At 44.4% G+C, this 20258-nt stretch overlaps 1 protein-coding gene across 1 annotated transcript in view; it reads left to right on the top strand.

Annotated features, from left to right (window-relative positions):
- Nucleotides 1-20258, top strand: part of LOC146820844 (solute carrier family 22 member 2-like) — a 384966-nt gene that overhangs the window by 209252 nt on the left and 155456 nt on the right. Inside the window, exon 6 of the mRNA XM_085611653.1 lies at nt 15493-15605. Within this exon, the coding sequence (XP_085467779.1) occupies nt 15493-15605 (113 nt within the window). The remainder of the gene's footprint in view (nt 1-15492; nt 15606-20258) is intronic.

A 20258-nucleotide genomic window follows, 5' to 3' on the forward strand; every position in this document is an offset into this window, starting at 1 on the left:
CTCCTCAAAGTCGTCTTCTTGAAGGTACCAGCATTCTTGGCGCCATCTCTCCTAGGGCCCTAAGCTAGCTCCGTCACCATCCGTGAGTGATCGGAGATTGCACACACTAACAATCCAACATCAAGAACCCGATGACTATCCCGGCTCTGCATGAAAAAGTAGTCTAATCGAGAAAAGGAGCGGTGTGCTCCTGAGCCGAACATATATTCTCTCTCTCTCTGGTGCTTTGCCCACCACACATCTGTCAGGTTTCAGTGGCATGCAAAAGTAGCAAGGAGCATAGGCCAGCCCCAGTAGTGGTCGAAAATTGGTCTAGGGTCATGTCGCACACCCCATTAAAGTCACCACCTATCAATCATGACGCCTCTGGCAGTTCTCATAGAAGGTCCTCAAGTTTAGCCAGATAGTCTGAGGTGAGGGGGCAGGTCATAAACACAGATCGTTGAGAGGGGGTGTCCTTGGAGAGTGCCCAACACTGCTACATAGTGGCCCACTCCATCGTGCTACACTTTGGAGATCGCTAAAGGGACGCGACACCGAATTAAGATAGCTTTGCCATGAGAGCTGTGGTGGAATCCAGAGTGGTACAACTGGGTATTACCTTTACAGGCCATAAAGGGGCATTTATTGCCCAAAAGATGGGTTTCCTGAAGCATCACTATGTCTGTGTTTGTCCTCAGGACCGCTCTGAGTACCGCCCCTCTCTTGATTTTAGCTAACATCTCATTAACATTCCAGGACAGAAGTGTGAGTGTATTAGGGGCCATGTGTCCTTGCTCAGGGCCCCTCTGATGGTTAGGGTCAGCCATGGCCTAAGTGTGTCTGTGTTCTGTGTCAGAGTGTACATGCCCCCTACCACTGCTCCCAACTTCTGCACCTGAAAGAAAAACACATCCAAAAACAATACACCAACATTACCCCCACACAACTCCCCCCATACTTCGTGAATTAAAAGTTCCTGTCATAGTGCAACTAGGAACTGAAGCCAACAGGGCTGTTGTGTGATGTGTGTCACAACTTTCACCCAAATCCCCCACCACAGCACAAACCATCCCCAACGAAAATAGAGGTATGGGTTCTAACCAACAGAGTAGCAAAGCTCCGCGCAGTATGAAACATGTGGAAATCACTCACTGTTGAAACCACTATTGCACTCTTCGGGACAGCTGGTGATACCTGAAATGGGGTGTCTGTGCCGGACAGCGCCGAGCGCCCATCTGTTGGTGTGGGCAAGTCCCCTTTGGAGGAGGTGCGGTCAGGACCCAGAGACCGGGCCCTCCGCTCTCTGTGCTGCAAACATTTTCTCAGGGCAGTGCACCATTCTCTCAAGGGTCTACCATTGCCCCCCGACCCTCTTCCCCTGACGTGAGGCATCTGTTGTGCGTCATGGAGGGTGCTCCTCGATCCAGTCCCAGACTGCCTCAGGAGAGACAAAAAAGGAGGTTTTGCCCTGGAAGATTACTTTCAGGCGGTCTGGAAGTAAAAGCTTGTAGGTGATCTCCATGGCTCTCAGTTTTTGCTTAGCTTCCTGGAAGGAACGGCGTTGTTGTTGTACTTTCAAGGTATAGTCTGGGAATATCACCACTGAGGAGAGTGATATGTCAATTGGCCGGCCTTACATGCCGACCTGAAGATAGTGTCTCTATCCGCATAGTTGAGGACTTGCACAATAAACGGTCGGGGAGGGGCGCCGACGCGGGCAAGCAATCAGCACTCTATGTGCTCACTCCACAATGAAGAAGCTCAATACATCCTCTTTGAGGACCCAGCTGGTCAGCCAGTCCCACATGAATTACGTTGGCATGGAGCATTCCGCTCCTTCAGGAATACGTGGAAATTATTCCTTCTAGATCTCCCTTCCACGTCTCCAGCACAGTCCTCCAGCTGCCCCACCTGGCGCTGCAGAGTGACCAAACATACTTCATGTGATTTGTCCTCGGTCTCCGATACCCTGCCATCCACTTTAGGGACTTTTGTGTGTAGTGTTTCGGAGATCTTGTCTAATACAAGGTCAACCATGAGTTCCCCCATCTTGCCCTCCAGAGTGACCTTGAAGTCCTGAATCGCATGTAGAACAGAAGAGGTCTATGGGATGTTAGCAACCGGGGGAGCACCTATCGCCTCACCCGCTTCACCTGTAGGACCATTTTGTTTGGTATATTTATCAGTCTTCGGCTGGGAAGCCGCTGGTTTGTCCCGTGCCATGATGTCACAGTGAGATGGGGACACTGGAGCATAAGTCTTATTTGTATGCAAAACCACTTCATGCAATCAAGCGCTGGTGCCTACTCCCAGCTTGGAATCAAGGCGACGTTCCTGATGGTGCACTGAGAGGGCCCCACGCCTCCAACGGGCCTCTATTGCATACCAAAGTCCCCTCGATGGATCGTCAGGATGAGAAGGAGAAAGCAGGTAACTGGCTCGCCTGACTTCCGCACAGCCTCAGACCTACCCCAGGCTATGTCTTTCTCTATGGGTCATAGCCGTCCTCTACCATAGGACTACAGATCCACGTACCAGGTCGTGCTCAAGATCCCAGAGTGCAGTAGGTGGAGGAAATCCTCCGGCACAGGCTCTGCCAATTCACGCCTGTCGAGGCGCTACACCGTGGCCCACATCCCTCATAGATCCGGTCACCAATGTCCACCCATGAGGCCAGAAAGTACAAGGCGGGCAGGGTAAGCAACACCCCCCAAGGCAGTAAACACCAGCGGTAAAATCTCTAGACCCTATACATGTGTCCAGGGCTAATCTACATCGGACAGAGACAGAAGAACTGGGGAGCCAGCAGTTTAAATAGGATCCAGTCAATGCGTCAAGGGGCACCGCCCTGGTCCTCACACCTTGAGCAGCTCCATGCAAGTTTCTCACTCAGCATGAGCAGTGGAAAAGGCCCCTTGGGTCTAGGGACATGCATCTAGCTCAGGCATCTTGCTGGAATGCTCTCTCTCTCAGTCCCATGGGGAGCCCTGCAGTAGGGTGGCCTCCATGTGCACAGCACCTCACCAACTCTGCAACTCTACAATACAGGGGCCCCCTATCACTCACCAGAGTACAATGGGGTGATGGGCCTCAAGCCACTCCCCAGGCCTCTTTCTGCCTGCCGATCCAAGTCAGGCCTTCTGCCCTACCAGCCATTCTCACAGTACCTCTTGCCTTCGGGGCCCAGCTGTCCCCTGCACCCTCCACTTCAGCTGGCCAAGCGCTGAAGACCTGTGGCAGGGCCACGTTGTTGCCGTGGGGCTGCCCCACCCCCTGACCACCGCTGATCCCCTATGGTTCCTTGTCCGTGCGAAGGTAGTTGGATGTAGACAGCAAGATCACAGCTCCCCAGAAGCGCCCCCTCCTGTCCCTCTGGGCGGATCACCATCAGGGCCCACTCCTTCTGGGGTGATCACCAACGAGTCCCCGCAACAGTATGGCCAACTTAGGTCCGTCGACTGGCCTCCGTCTCACAGGTAATCTGCTCCGTAAGTGGCGTGGGTGAGATTGCCATGTATTACAACCGCTAAGGAGCTCTATTGGGGATGGATAACCCCAGGAAGTGGCGGTATAAGGGCGGATGGTCTGCTGGGCGAGTGCAGCTGTTTGAAAGAGTGACTGCAATATTCGCTGGTTTAGCCAATCCCTTCGAAAGGAGACATTCTGAACCAACTAGACCTGGAAATGAGATGAACGTCATTGGCATTGGAAGTTAGAAAATTTAGAGTACTGGCTTCAGCTTCAAAAAATCGAGTATAGGAACCTGGTGCAAAATGAGCAAAGATGGAAGTGAAGGCATATTAACTCTCTCCTCATTATACCCCTCCATCTTATCCATACAAAATAACGAAAGGAGAAAAAGTAGGTTTGTGCAAACTATAATTTTGCCTGCAATTGTTTGTGAAGGTCACAACTTTTCTGCGTCACAAAGATGTAATCTTTGTCATCGTCAAACAACTACACCTGCAGGCAAAATATGATGTAAACAACCGTTCACAGGAGAGTTTTTTTAGCAATGCCCTTTATTACTAACGCCAAGCCTTACTTCTTCGTATTTCCCTATGGCTATTTTTATAAGCATTGTCGACTTTGTGATGTTGGAAAGTATTTTAAAAAGCCACAGCGTTGGTGCAGATATATAGTACGGGGGAATGATTCAGTTTAGGGGACCAGAGGCTAGAATGAATATAATAACAAGTACATAAACAAAATACCTCTGGCACCATCAATCACGCTATTTCTTTTGGCCACAAAAGTCCTTTTAATTGACTTTGGGTTTTAAATCGCAGTTTTTTTCATTTTCATCAAAAAAAAATTTGGTTTGAGAATTTTTCCTCATCAGACATATTTACACATCTCCTGTGTTTCTGACAACGTATAAAACATTTATATACACAACAAATACACATTTATATCGTTTCAAAACAAGCTTTAGACGGATTAAACGAAAAACATAGAATGTACTTTTTTGACATTACACACCTAATAGACACATTTTTGATCGATATAACTTTTCGATTGATATTATTCCCTTTTGTCCTACTGTTTTAAACATGCAATACACTGGGACCATATATCTATTGGTCCTCAGGATATCTTAATTTATAAAGTCCTGTATAGGGTCGGAGACTATTTCCAAAAACTCGTATAGAGGGGCAGAGTTCATGCCACTAGACAGTCCTAAAGGATCACTCTCTTCTTTTCCTGGTTTGCTCCGAACCACTATGTAATCAGTGCCAACGCGTTTCCACCTTATAAAGATGGGACCAAGAAAATTCTATTTGTGTTAAGGTCTTCTTCAGGGCTTGACATATTTCAGGTAGGACATCTCTCCACTGAAATATATGATATTTCTTGCAGGTACAGTGACTGCCTGCCGGGTTTAATCTATTGGGTCTTCCAATGTGGGGCTTCTAGGGCTCTGTCATGCGTTTTCCTTTCTCTCTGAAGTAATTTGCTTAAGGCATACAGCGTCTTCTGATGCTCCCGCGGTTAGTCGGCGTCTCGTTTTGTGTCTGTCAACGTTGGTGCAGTTCACCTTCACCAAATTTCTGCAATGAAGGTTGCCATAGTCACTGACAATATACAACCAGACTTTAACATCATCAAACAAAGAGGGGATGTTTGGTAGTGATACTGCACTCTACCTGTGTAAAAAGCTCATAATTTAGATCAGGGATCAGTCAGGAGACAAAGGTCAATACAATTCTTCATATTGCATTTTTTAATTTTTTATATCAAGGAATACCAAGTTTACAAGTTTATTTATTATGATTTGGGACTCCAAAGAGTTTCACATAAAATTAAAAAGATACGTTAAAAAATCAACATATCACTCCATTAAAAAAGCAATTTTCTAAATTTGAACAGTACTAAATTCATCATTTCATATAAAAACAGAGAAAAGGAATATACACTGAAACCATTCAAGGAACATTTCAAGTGCCAAGTAGATTGATCCATAACAAATCAGATTACAGGACTTTTTCAAAGATTACAATCTAATGCTCTAATAGAAACTTTCAATATTAAAACCATGTAGTAAAAAGCGGGGATTTGTCAATTCACAATACAGTACGAAATAGCCAGCAGCATAATGACAGTGCAAGAATTATTAAAAACTTTGCAGAAAAAACAGAGTTATACAAATCCGGGGTAAATACGCGATAACTAACAGTTGTAAAATATTTATAAAAATTAAAAAGCTCATAATAAGGCAGAGATGTACAATTTCAGCATACAGTACTCAGTAACTAGCAGCAAAAAAGATAGGAAAAAGTGCAAGTGCTAGGAAATATACATAATGAACCAATATTGTTCTAAAATGTATTTAAAAATTGTTTAAAAAAGCTAACATTTTTAAAATAAACTAATTCAGATGGAGTTGCCAGCAGACAGTTAAAAAACAATTCCTTAGGTATCTGCGATGTAAAGGTTGTAGTGTGGGGCAGACAAATAGAACATGATTAAAGTCTTGTATACAGGAGTTACATAAGTGACAGAGGGCCATATTCACAAGGAGACAACTCCGATTTAACTCCACCTTAACGCAACAAAAGTGGAGATAGATTTAACACCCCATTCACAAGCAGGTGCAAACTGCAGACAACGCCTGTATTCCTGCAATAACTGCCCCAAAATCTAACTCCACGGCGGACACCGACAACTAACTCTAATGAGATGCAGAGTAGGCGTTCCCATGCAAAAACACACGAAAAAACAACAACACCACTTTCACAATGAACTGACAGAACTGCAAAGCGAACCAAAAACAGGCGATGAGCCAAGGTGGCCGCAGGTATTTAACACCTGCCTCAAGCAGGTGTAAAGACGGACGACTCCCTGCAGTAGGCAATGGAGTCCCGCACACTGCCACACCCGAAGAACAAACGATGCCATGGAGCTACTCATCATGCAGCTCGGAGCCCCAACAGTGCCACAACACCCACCACCACCACGCACAGGACCGGATCCGCCCCCCCCCCCCGGACCACCACAGAGGCAGCGTAGAGTAAGACAGCGGACCTACCGAAAACGCACCACTATCACAGACCTAACGCCCACGGAAGTCATTGCCCACTACAGGCTCAAAAGGACAACTATTCTTCGCATCATGACCCACATCGCCCACAGGCTGACGGTCCCAACACGGCGGAGAACCAACATCTCACCACAGACAAAGCTGCTGGCTGTGCTGCACCTGTTGGCCTCTGGGATATTCCAACCAACAACTGCCAGAGTCAGAGGAGTCTCACAACCAGCCCTATCAAAGTTCATCACACCTGTCCTGGATGCCATCCTCAGCTTCATACCTCAGTACCTTCACTTCCCCAACACTGCGCAGGAACAGCCGGAGACAAAGCAAGGCTTCTATGCCATAGCCGGATTCCCGGCCGTGTTGGGGGCAATTGACTGCACACATGTTCCACTTGTACCCCCTGCGGATATTGCACACCACTACCACAACAGAAAGCACACGCATTCCATCAATGTGCAGGCAATAGTGGACCACCGGGGATACCCTCCACCAATGTCGTCGCCAACTACCCAGGCAGTGTACACGATTCCTTCATCTTCCGACAGTCCATCATCAACCAGCGCTTCTAAGATGGCACAATGGAATGGGACTGCTCGTTGGTAAGTACCAAATCAACACACCACACATACTACAGCCACCAACGCACAAAGCACATCTGTGGGGATGCACACGTGACCAAGGCACATTCGACAAGTCAGACTACATGACCACCTACCAGACACGACTCCACCACTCCATGGTCATCCTGGGCTACCCCTGCACCCAATACAGACATTTCACGGCACCACAGCCACACAGCGGCTGGACGTGTGGAAATGCGGAATGCAGCCCTGACACATGTGAGGCACTGCTCTCCCCCATGACCCTGCATCATTCTCCCACAGGTCAGCGTTCCATGGCGGTGGGCCCATGTCATCTGCTGTGCATCCGGGGCCACTGGCCCTGTGTGACTCGAGTAATCCCCCCTTGTGGTTCTGACATTGCATGTCTGAGTGCCTGATGACTGTTGGTGTTGTTGCCAGCACCAGCTACTCCCTGAGGGCTGGCTTATACTCACCCCACACACAGCCAGCACAGGCGTAACTGTATTGGTGGGCCTGCCATCACATCCTGCCGAAACAAGTATTGACTCTTTTCTCCCTGCACTGTCACAGGTGGTCAAGGATATGCACTCTGCCCTTGGATGATGACACCCCTCCGGGACCCGAACACACCTGCCCAGAGGCAGTACAATGCGGCCCACATACGCACCAGGGGCATTGTTGAATGCACATATGGCGTGTTGAAGTCATGTTTCAGTTGCCTGGACGGCACAGGTGGAAAGCTCCTGTACAGCCCGAACATCGTGTGCAAGATGATTGTTGCATGTTGTGTGTTGCACAACATCTGTGTTCGCACCGGGCCCCATGGATCCCAGTTCCAGAGGTATCGGACGATGATGATGGTGATGGGGCTGGTGGCCCACATCCCACTGCAGCTGCGGCAGGAATGGCCTATAGGAACTACATCATTGACACCTACTTCTCATGAGCACATCACATTGTGTCCGTCTGTGGCAATCATGGGACAGTAGTAGATGTCCAATTGCACTGCATGTGTGAATAAAACATTTTTGCAGGTTACAGGTTGGAATTGTGCATTGTCATGTTACATATCCCTGGGGTTACAGATGTGATTTGCCTGGTTGTGCACATTTGCCAATCCAGTTGTGTCCTGTGTTCAGTTGTGGAGGAGTTGCTGTTTGTACCAGGATGTCGAGGTGCACTTCTGCTTATGTGCGTATGCTGCACGGTGTGTGTGTCGCTCCTGAGGCTCTGATTTGTCTGCCACTGGTCTCTTTCATGTGGTGTGCCTGTCGGTTCTGTCCTTCCACGGTGCTTGGATGTTGTGGTGTGCATGTTGTCCTCTGCAGTTGGCCAGGGTGCATCCGTGGTACTCCGCTGTTGCTGTATTTTGTTCAGTGGCATTTTCCTTTATGCTGTTCTTGTGCTTGTTCACGCATTGCGCGTGGGTATTGCTGCCATCGCGCTGCTTATCCCTGCTTTCCTCATCGCGGAAGGGCTCATCTTAGGTTTCCTGGTGTTGTGGTTTGTGTTTTTATCTCTGTCGGGGTGGTTGTATCGCGGACATTGTCCACGTTTTCGGCAGACTATCGCATGGTACCGCCATGTTGTGAATTCCACATTGACACGGGGTTGTTTTCCCGCGATAGGCTGCGATATTGAAAGTTGCGTTACGCTACTCTTGCGGTAGTTATCACACGTTCTTGTGAATAAACCCCAAAGTCTTTCCTGTCTGGCAATGCCCTCCCAAGCTCCTGTTACTATTCTTAAAGAGAGTAAATTCAGCCTAAGCAACAGAATAACTCTACGTACTCCATGTTTGAGATTCCATAAAACATATGGTTGGGATTTTTTATGAATACTACTCCCCACAATACAATCATTATTGCTATTCTCTGCGCACAATATAATATCTCTTTCGCGAGATACCCGTAGATTTTTTTATTTATTCTGGTTTTCAAAGCACGTTTACAGACTACCGCCACACTATCCATCTCTAGGCCGAACAGTTTCATGGCTTTTTGATGATTCCAAAACAGAGCACTCTTTTCTTTCATGCTGACAAAGATTTGCTCACGTAGTGCTACCCGTAAGGCACTCTCAGAGCTGTTTACTAGTGCGTTGCTCCATCTTAAGCACGCAGCCATAGATAGCACGTAAGTGGAGAGTAAACCAAATTCTAGCCGAATTGCTGCGATAGGAGCAGCGCAATTCAGATTACATATTTGGTGCCAGATCCGACCCTTTACTTTCTCAAATTTGTTCCACTCTTGTGCATCTATTGTTTCACAAGCATAGCTCAACGCTGGTGGTATCTTTTATTTTATAAACTGATAAAATATGTGCAAAGTGTCTTTTTTCAGTGTATATATAATTGATTAATTGCGAAAGCCTGTGAAATTGCCTTGCCCTTACATTGATCCATGTGATTGCTACCGGAACACCTGTTTGTAAAGATTTTTCCTAAATATGGATAAAACTTTACTACTTTCTCATTTCCCAAGAACCAATGTAAGTTCTTTCTGACTCCACATTCCCGATAGCTAAAAAACATAACTTTACTCTTTAAAATATTCATTTTTAAGTAGTATTTTTCTGTATACCTAATCAACTCAGCAAGGCGTCTTTGAAGTCCAATTGGAGTTAAATCCAATAATATGGCATCATCTGCATATAGCAGGCAGCTTAACTTTAAGTTTCCTAGTTTAGGAGAATCCCCTTTGCTGAGCCCCACTCTTCTTGGCAAATCATTAACATAAATGGAAAAAAGAAGAGGGGCCAGAGACACCCTTGCTTCAACCCATTTTTAGTGTCTATTTTTCTTGCAAGGCCCTTTGTTCCCCCCAATAAAACCTGCGTCCAAGTAGAGAAGTGCAGTGCAATAACCAATCGTAAAAGATTCCCTGGTATCCCCATGGTGGCCAGTTTTCTCCACAACGTCCCCCGATCTACCCGGTCAAATGCCGTAGAGAAATCTATAAAATCCACATATAACGGCATTCCCCGGCTCACTGGATATTTTTCAGTTAAAGTTTGCAAGGAGGTGATGTTATCCAGGGTACCACTGTTTTTGCGAAATCCTCTTTGCTTTACGGGGATGAGACCATTTCCAAAGGCCCAGTCTTGCAGATGGGTTAGAATGCTCTTCGCAAATAATTTACCAGTCGCATCCAGGAGAGAGATCTGTCTTAAACTGGCAGGGGAATTGTTTGGACCCTTTTAGATAATGGAACAATTATACTTCCCTTCCAGGATTGTGGGATGTCGTAATGGGTATTACAGTGAACAAACAGTGGATGTAAAAATTCCGTCCATGCTTCGCCATCCTGTATTTGATTATGGCTATTGGTACATCACCTGGGCCCATCGCACTGGAGTATCTTGCCCCTTTAATATAACCCTCTATTTCAATGCACGAAGGTGCTCCAAAATCGCTCCGCACGGAAGAGGCAGAGCCCACATCGTGATTCCATCCAACTGTGGAATTTAAAGCATACAGCTGGGAAATATACGCAGACCATTCTGCATCTGAAATCAAAATCAGCTTTGACTTCTCTCTCACATTGCAAACTTTTGCTATCAGTGCCCAATATTTCCTAGTGTCAGCAGTTTGAGCGACCTCTCGAAGTTTAACCCAGTTTGAGTCTTCGACCCTTATACGTTCTGATACCTTTTTCCTTTTCCATACCTGTTTTAGTCTACGGATTTCCCTTTGCCTTGATAATGTGAACAGCCTAAATTGTTCTCTAATTAAGGCATTCATTTCCTGATTTAGTTTTTTGATTTCCCATGATTTAGTCACTGGTGGTGCAAAACTGGCAACTTGCTTTTTACTTCCGCATGATCTAATTGAAGTCAGGATTCTCTCAAACCTGTCAATAGGGGTTACTTGAGTGCAAATAAAGGTCATATTTTCAAAGACTCTCTTAAAACTTGGGAGCAAATTATTTGACCAACAAGTGCGCCCATTACTGCGATTATATGAAACCTTTTTGTCACTATGATTCCAGAGTTCAGGCTTCTCAATTTCTACATCAACATTAACAGCCAGAATTCTGTGATCGCTCATGCTTGTTGGAAGTACCTTAAATTGTGTACATACACCAACAGGTTGGTAAGATACCATTATGTAATCAATTAATGAATGACCATATGGGCCCGGTAAGTATAGGAGGCTGGGGAATCCTTTGGGAATCTGCCATTTAACATTACTAGGTCGAACATTCTCAAATTATGCAATAGTAACAGGCCTCGTTTATCTGATCTTTAATGATCGGGCAGTAAAGAATCCGGAATGGACCATACTTCCCTTCAGCTCGAGATTTGAAAAAGACATGACAGAACTGTTGGATATTTTAGCATTAAAATAACCCACCGTCATAATTCACGAGCATTCTTCAGTGCTAATTATCCTTCGCACATAGATACAGATTGAATCAACCAATGACTTGGATGCTCTCCCGGGTGGAAAATACACGTTTACCAGAATAAAGAAAACATCTTGCCCTGATTTATCTTCACCCATCCTCAACTTCACTCTCATACATCACTTTGAGGGGTGAATGTAAATCACAGGATCCCATCTTATGGTACAGCTAAGTAAAATAGCTAAACCACCACTAGCATGCCCTTTTAGAGAAGATTTTGCTGCACAACTGAACTGGCTTCACCTTGACGCAAGAATACAGCTCAACCTAGCATGCATCACGCACAAGGCTTTATATTTTAACTAGCCAGCATATCTTGCACAGAAACGTGTGATTTCCGGAGGAATCAGAAACCCCTGGTCTGCCAGAGACCTCTTGCTCCAACCTGCACGCTTTCGGAGAAAAAAAACTTACAATCAGGCCTTCTCTGGGGCTGCTCCAAGAATATGGAATTCTCTCCCACTTGTGATCAGAAGAATTCCCTCTCTGGCTCGCTTAAAAAATGATGCCAAAACCTTCCTTATGGCTAAATTTCTCATTTAATCTTTGCCTCAACCACCACTATGGCCCTGATCTATGGCTGTCTACTGCCTCCCTTCGGATTACCTAGTCACCCCACCAAGAACCTTGGGAACTAGTCTTGGGTAATTGTAAATGTAACCTGTAAATATGTTGTCTCATCTTGAGTAATTGTAAATGTAATCTGTAAATACGTGCCCTTCTCTCTCTTATGTATCCTGCCCCCCCCCCCCCCTACTACTCGATCCGTTACCTGGTGATTCTAAGCCTGTCTATGCAATGCTATGTTTTCCTGTAAAGCGCTCTGATACCCTAACGGGTCAAGTTCACACTCTATAAAACACAGAAATAAAATAAAAATACATAGAAATTCTCGAAGTGGAAATCCCCACCATTCCAGGCTTCCTGGGGGCAAATTTTTTTAGGTCATATTCTAATAACAATTTGAGCTTACGACTACTTTTTCATACCCCCGCTAGATTCCAGGATAGAATTCTTCCCAATTGGCTACCTCCGCAACAAGGACAGTTTTGTAGATTCTTTTGAGCCATTCAGGGTACGGGCCACTGAACTCCATTGGGCCATTTCACCTCCACAATGGGACTACTAGGCCTTTGAACTTGGGAACATATAATGTTAATTTCTCTATTTCCTAGGCTTCTCCCTACTGATATTCTAATATCTTTAGGATTTATAGGATTTACAACGCCCATGGGAGTAGGGAAACAGCTACCTGGCACCTTCCCTGAGGATTCAGACGGGACAGGCCAAGGATTCACACAAGAGAGCACGTCTATTCCTCTTTTCCTAAAGGAATCTACATTGGCTATTACTAGCATTGAAACTACCCCTGACGTGAATGTGACTGTAGTGTTTGGAGGGTCACTCCTCAGGTCTGAATAGACCAACTCGAGGTCTTTGCTTGTTACCAGTCGCAAGTCCTCTATTTCTGATAACAACTGAAAAAGGGTGCTTCTAGTCAGTAGCCTTGAGTCAGTGTCAAACAGGGAAATAAAGAGCAAGGTCCTGTTCACTTGACCGATACCCGGCCATGTGTGCCCTATATGCCTCTTACCAATTGGCCCCAAGACCGATCCCCTCTCAGACCTAACCCTCTTACTGCTACACACTGTGATTAAGTCCCCCTCCCCAACTCTCTGCTGGTCGGGATCAAACCGGACTGGGGATGTATCCCGTCCAAAAAGAGGAAGAGGGGCACCTCCACTAACTAAACCCTGTTCTAACACAGAAACATATGACTTTGTCAGTACATTTCCTGGTGTAGGGTCTCTATGTGTTCCTTGATGAGCTAAAAAAGTGTTGCAGGGGAAACTCTGAATCTCAGTGTCACCCATGATGACTTTGGGAGACCCTATTTCTTCCTTACCCTCTTGGCTCAGTGGCTTCTTCGACACCAAGTCCGAGCAGGTTGGCTGATTACCATTATCTAGCCCTGCGTTATGACCAACATTCAATAAAGATTGCCCCAAGGGCCCAAGGACCTTCCTACTTAATGGTGATTTTGTACTATTTAACTCCTCAATTACGGTAGGGAACTGCAGTTTTTTCTGTTTCCGTTTAGGGATACGTCAAATACTGTTCTTCTTCCCCCTCTGACTTTGTTGGGTGTTACTTTCTCTTGGTGGGGCAACCTTCCCTAGGGGTGCAGTGACTAAAATATTAGCAGTCTCTTCAGTAAACTGTGGTTTAATCGAGGGACCTGCCATACGTGAGTTGTTTAAGATACATTTTCTAAAAATAGGGTATACCTGCAATGGGAACGTAACTGGAGTTACCTTGAGCGGCAATCTATATCAGGGACCTTTGCTAATTTGTTTGTTACTTGATTAACCAAGTTAAGTTCTTGGATCCCATTAAAATAGGAGAGAGAACCTCCAATATATGATCAGAATTTACCGTTGTTTTCTCCAACAAGGATAAAATTGATGAGAGAATTCTCTTCAATGCATAAAAAATCTCTAAGGTACATTCTCGACTGAGTTCAAAATGTAATTTCCCCCCTTATCCAGAAATGCTTCTGATGTCCCTACATCGGACAGTTCTAGTGAATGAACATGAGAAAAACTAGTGGGGGTACTACTGTACAGGGCGGGCATATGGGAGCAACCAGCTAATAAAACCTGAGACAGTCTCGTTCCCGGGTCCAGATCCATGGTGCTTGATTTTATTAAATGCGCCTTCAAGACTTTGTTTTTTTCCAGTGGTATAGCGATGTCCGGTAGAGTATAGTCCTCCATTTTTACCAGTACAGGGCTATGATCTACAAGCTGTGGCACCTGTGACGCCTGCTCACACAAATTTGGCAGGGGAGCACCAGATTTACACTCAATGATTCTTCTGGGGGTGGTTTGGGGTTTATCAAACAAGGATACCAACCCTATCAATGGTGATAATGATGACAATTCCTTTCTGTCCAAGCTCGAAACCAGAAAGACTTCTGCTTTGCCCTCAGCTACATCCATTTCCATCTCGCTGTCCTCCACTCCTGCTTGCAAAGAATTTCCACCAAGTGGTTGTGTAAATGAGGATGACTGAAGTTTTTCGCCTGTGTTCTGATGGTGAATAATTAGGATGGGATAAGGAGGCACTTTAACCTCTGGGAGAGCGGACTGAACGCCCTCCTCATTCTCCGGTTTTACATGGGTGTCCATCTCCTGGTCATCCTGGGCCTCCTTTGCCCCTTCCTTTGCCACCTTACCCTATTTGGAGCTCTTTACACCCTTCGTGAGCATTGACATCACCGATGGATAGGTTTTCAAATGTGAAAGGTGCTCCTTATTTCTCCTTCGCTTGATAGTTTTTGGGAGTTTTAGGGGACTACGGTGGTCCGTGGAGCGACTTGCTGAACTTGAAAGTGAGTTCAGTCTCATACATATCAGAGAGGAAGAAGAACTTGCGATTGACTGTAAATGGCCATTTTTTGATGCAACACATCACAAAATGAACAGCAGGTTGCAAACCAGTCAGGTTCATAGCTTCCAGTGGTGCAGCAGATGTAATGGCACAGGGGCATAGATGCCTGAGGGTCCCACTGAACCCTGATTTTTGCTGTATTTCTATGATTCAGACAGTAGCTAGGGGCCCATTTACTTCCTTGCCCTAGGGCCCATGACACATTGGCTGCACTACTCACACTAGTCGGTGTGCAAAAACACTGATGGCTCTGCTAACATCTGTTTGCACATAATTCACAGAAGATGCTCTACAAATATGCAACTTTTGTGTAAATCTAATTTAATTAGAAATGCATGATAATAGATTCATGTGATGGAATGGCTATGTCTGGAGGAGAGTGTATGCTATTTGCCAAACTACAATCGCAATATGAGCCCTGCTGGAAAATTACTTTTCAGAAGACAAATTGATATAAATTGTTTTTCAGTTTAAATGAATGTGCATCTTTTTGTAAAGAGACTAACTGTTGCTGCACATTTTCTTTTAGAGACTTCAAACAGAGGATGCTGTCTGTGGGAATGAGAAGCAGGTCCCTTCCTTCATGGACCTGTTCAGAACTCCCCAAATTAGGAAGTATACCTTTATTCTGATGTACATCTGGTAAGCGAAAGTAAAAAGAATGGCCATTCGAACTTATTTGCATTTGTCTTCACTTTATCTGTCAACTTACACATTTAGCTATGCAGAAATACATAAATATCGCCCAGACAACACATCGAACTGAAAGATAATGTATATGAAGTTGATGCAACCGAGATTCATTTCCAAAGTTATATCACAATGTGTTCTTTCATCTGCATTTATTATTTTGGATTCTGTAAAATAATTTGGTGAGAACTCTGGGTCACAGGGGGTGGATCTCAACATGCTTACCACAAGGGGAGCAGACAGGACACACATGCACACATATAAACTCACAGCCATGCATTCACACACGTGTGCACACACACATTCATTCACAACACTCATCAATAATTTTTACATACACGCCCACGCACCCAACATTGATTAAAAATAACACACACTTACCTGCAGCTCTAGGTCGGAGGCCCAGGAGGCTTGAGACTGCTGCTTTCCTCATTGACTGACCTTAGGTCAGCCAATGAGGAAAGGCAGCAATCCCAACGTCATCACAGAGTGGGATGGAGTCAGTGAAACTGCTGGCCCCCTCCCACTCTGTGATGAAGTGTCACTAATTGAAACTCGACCCTGGGCGCTTCAGGGCTTAAAACGGAAGCACACAGGTACGAGGCAATCAGTCACGCTACCCCTAGTCACTGATGGGAGGGCCTCGTGGACCCTTGCTGAGCTGAGGAGGTCACACCCACAGGAGCTGTGACTTCCTCAGTCCAGCAAAGTTCAGCTCAAGCAGCTAGGATCCTGCGCATTTAGCGCATGTCTGTCTCCTCACTGCCTGACCTGAAAATGAACAGCTTCTGTCAGGCTGACATTTGTTCAGCCTGACAGACACTATTCATGAGAGGCAAAAGGTGGGTGGGTGTGGGTACTCAGCCCAAACGGACCAATCACAGCTGCCTAGGTGATGGCTGGTTGTTTGTATGTAAAACACATGAAGGGCTGCCACCAGAGAGCTGCTCCCCATCGAGAAGTTTGCACAATCAGGGTCCTCTTCTAAAGGTTGCATTTCCTACTTATATGCTCTCATACAAGCGATGAGTCCCAGAACGACCCCACGTTTCCAGCATTTTTGGGACGCACTCGCGGCTACTCCCTTAGATGATAAGCAATGGGAACATTTAGGCAGAGATACAGTGAAATTCAACCGCTCCATGTACCTCAGGGAGGCCCACTATAAAATTATGTACGACTGGTACCTTTACCCTCAAAAACTACACATGATTTTTCGCAGTTCATCAGACAGGTGCTGGAGGGGTTGTGGGGTGTTGGGCAATTTCAGGCATATATGGTGAGACTGCCCCTCCATACAACCATTCTGGAAGGAAATTTTGTCCCAAATTAAGCTTATCCTAGGTTATCCTATTTCTAGTTCCATTGTACAGATCTTGTTAGGAGTTTGTGATCACAAACTAAAATGTGAAACACAGGGGGATAAATCAGTGATGTGGCTTTGACAATTGCGGCTGCGTGGAAAAAACAAGAGGCACCATCACTAACCCAATGGCATGCGAGACTGTGGAGAGTTTTGGCGTTGGAGCGCATAGCTGATGTAGTTGAGGACACGAGGTAAAGCTTTGCTTACATTTGGTCTCCGTTGGTAAGCTATTTATCAGCGGGGCTCCCCCTGACAGCAAGCAGTCCCTGGCTTAGGGCCCTACACTTGTTCCTTATCTAAGCACATCAAAGTGTTGGGACCACTGAATAGCGCAATGGGCACCTGAATAGCGGACCTGGTGACCCAGTCATCCTGCTCATGTTATTCTAATTTGCACCATGACATCACCGTTTTGTTTGTTTTTAGGTATAGTTAAGTTTCCTTTCTTTGTTATTATTAAGGGAGGATTGATTGATGCTCAGCACCATGGGCCTGAACACAATACTTTATAAGGATGCTGTGTATTATTGCACAATTCATTTGCCACGGACCTTGTGGACAAGCTGTAACCTTTATGAGCGACCTGTACACCCGGGATGAATGTTTTTGTGACTGATGTTGCCTATGTAATGCTTTGTGTCACACTCTCTGAAGAAAAATTCAATAAACAGATTTTGAAATAAAACACATGAAGGCAGAATTACACACATAACCCACGTATGCACAGAAGCAATAAAGTTTGTTGAACCCACAGTAGAGACACTGAAAATAGCATTAGACTGTTGATGATGAGAACTTTTGAAGATGCCACAAGACATGAGAGGGGCCAGTATAACTCTGGGCATTCTGACGGACATTTTCACAGAAAACAATTGGCATATTTAAGCCACATTCCAGTGATCTCATAAAGTTGAAAGAACAATAACATTCTGTGATCTGCTGCTGAACCATTGCTGCTATTCCAGTGTTATGAAAGGATCACTGATATAATATCGAAAATATTGGAAATGAAATATAGGAAACAAAAATATATCCTTCCTATACTTAACTCATAAAACCACAAATATCAAGAACACAAATATCGTTGTTAAAGCTATTGATTTTTACTTGTATCAAAAACACAAACATCAGAATAAAAAAGATTGTCACCTTTAAAAAACATATATGTGAAAAATATCGATTTTCATAATATTGACTACAATAATATCACCAAAATAATGAAACTATCATTGATAAATATAAAAAAGCACTTTTTACGTTTAGCAGTTATTTACAATAAACCTAAAATATTGTATACATGTTTAAATGACAAATAAATATTACATCACTAAAATATTTATAATTTACCCCAATAAAATATATAACTACATTAACAACAATATTGCATTTACTACAAACATTTACACAACAATCTCAATATTAATAAATACATGTATTTATAAATAAAATTATATTAAAAATGATGAAACTATATATCAAAGATGATAAATAAAATCAAAATTAGCATTTACCATAGAAGGACATAACTCATAAAAACATTTTAACTACATTACTAACCAATAACCTCAAACTATATGCAGCCTTAACCAATCAAATCAGACAAATAATTAAATTAACAATATAAAAAGCAGACTAATTTTATCAACTAAATACTTCAAAAATGACAAACACTGCAAGACGAGGAAACCCTGCTGGATTCTCTGACCAGAAACCTTAAAGAAGAAATATATAAATCTCAACAACTACCTAACCAAGTAAGTAAAACTTATATTTAAACTAAAGCTTACTTGTAAATAAAAATCAAAATGTAAAATAGCAAATAATTAACAAAACACTCTTCAACTTCTATATCTCTTTACATATGCTTCCTAAAAGAAAACAAATCGACTTTGAAAAGTAATAACCTGCCAGAAAAAACACAATTATCACAAACCAACAAAAAGATATAACAAAATAAGTATACCTAAAGTATTAAAAAATTTAAACTGGCCGCATTAGAGAAAATAAATATAACAACCTCAACCTTTACAAACAACTAACAAATAGCCATTTAAATGAAAATAATGCTTTTTTTCTTGCAACTGAAAGGAAAGCACCTGCTCTACATTACAAACACCTCCAATGGAAAAGCTGAAAAACAGTGTGAAACATCTGAAAAAAACATGCATGCGAGTATGAATAAAATAGAAGTAGTTGCATAATATTATATGCAAATAACAAACGTATAAACTTTAAAAAATTGTATTTATTCATTCTATTACATTACGCTATTTTCAGATACAATGTCAGAGAAAGTTAAATATATAACATCCCAGAAAGCAAAGCAACTACTAAGTCACAAGCGCTACACCTACAACCAAGATAAAGCATCAACAGATAATGTAAACTGGAAATGTACCATATAATATTCTAATGCATGCTATAGGAGGGCCACTACAAAAGATGATGATGTAATTAATGAAATGGAACACAACCACAACTCATGTGACAGAAATAGGAATAAGGAAGGTATTGCCGGATCTAAGACAGGCAAGCACTAGCCGTGGCGGTCATTTAGGGTTTGCCAAGGGCCATGAGTGTGTGACCCATGGCTTGCCACTTATGAGCCCTGGCAGTAGTGGCATCGTTAACCCCCGCTTCATCTGGTTGAGTGGTGGTTGGGGGGACTTGAGGGTGTTACCAAGCTCCAGAACACTGGGCGAGGAACTAACAGTGTGCAAGACTGCACCAGCTCAGTTTATTTGTTGCAGCGACTGACCTTCATGGGGAATTTAGTCTGCAGGCCTATTTACGTTGGTGAAGGCCTGCCTATGTACAATTACAACTTAGTGGCAGTTCTTTTTTGAAGGCGGTGGGGGGTTAGGACGGGAGGGAATGAAATAAAAAAATACACTTACCTGTCTGCCGCTGCCGCCCACCATCGCCGCCACCTCCTCTCGGTCCTCTTACCCGCTGCCAGGGCAGGAAGCAGGATGCACCCGGCTCCCATCCTCCTGATGGTCAATCACAACACTGCAATGTAGGGTTGTGATTAGTCTGAGCTCCGTGGATCGTCCCTCCGCCAGAGAATGGGAGGCTGGGCATGTTCTCAATACAGGCTGCAGGTTGCAGGTTGCAGCTTGGATGGAGAACATGCAAAGTGTGCATGAATGTTTGGCTGACCCCAGAGGGCCAACCACTCCTCTGTTCCCCTACTTTGTCAACAGAGCAGCCGCGCTCCGTCACACCCGCAAAGCTGC

Source organism: Triturus cristatus, chromosome 6 (assembly GCF_964204655.1).
Source record: "Triturus cristatus chromosome 6, aTriCri1.1, whole genome shotgun sequence".
NCBI classification, from domain to species: Eukaryota; Metazoa; Chordata; class Amphibia; order Caudata; family Salamandridae; genus Triturus; species Triturus cristatus.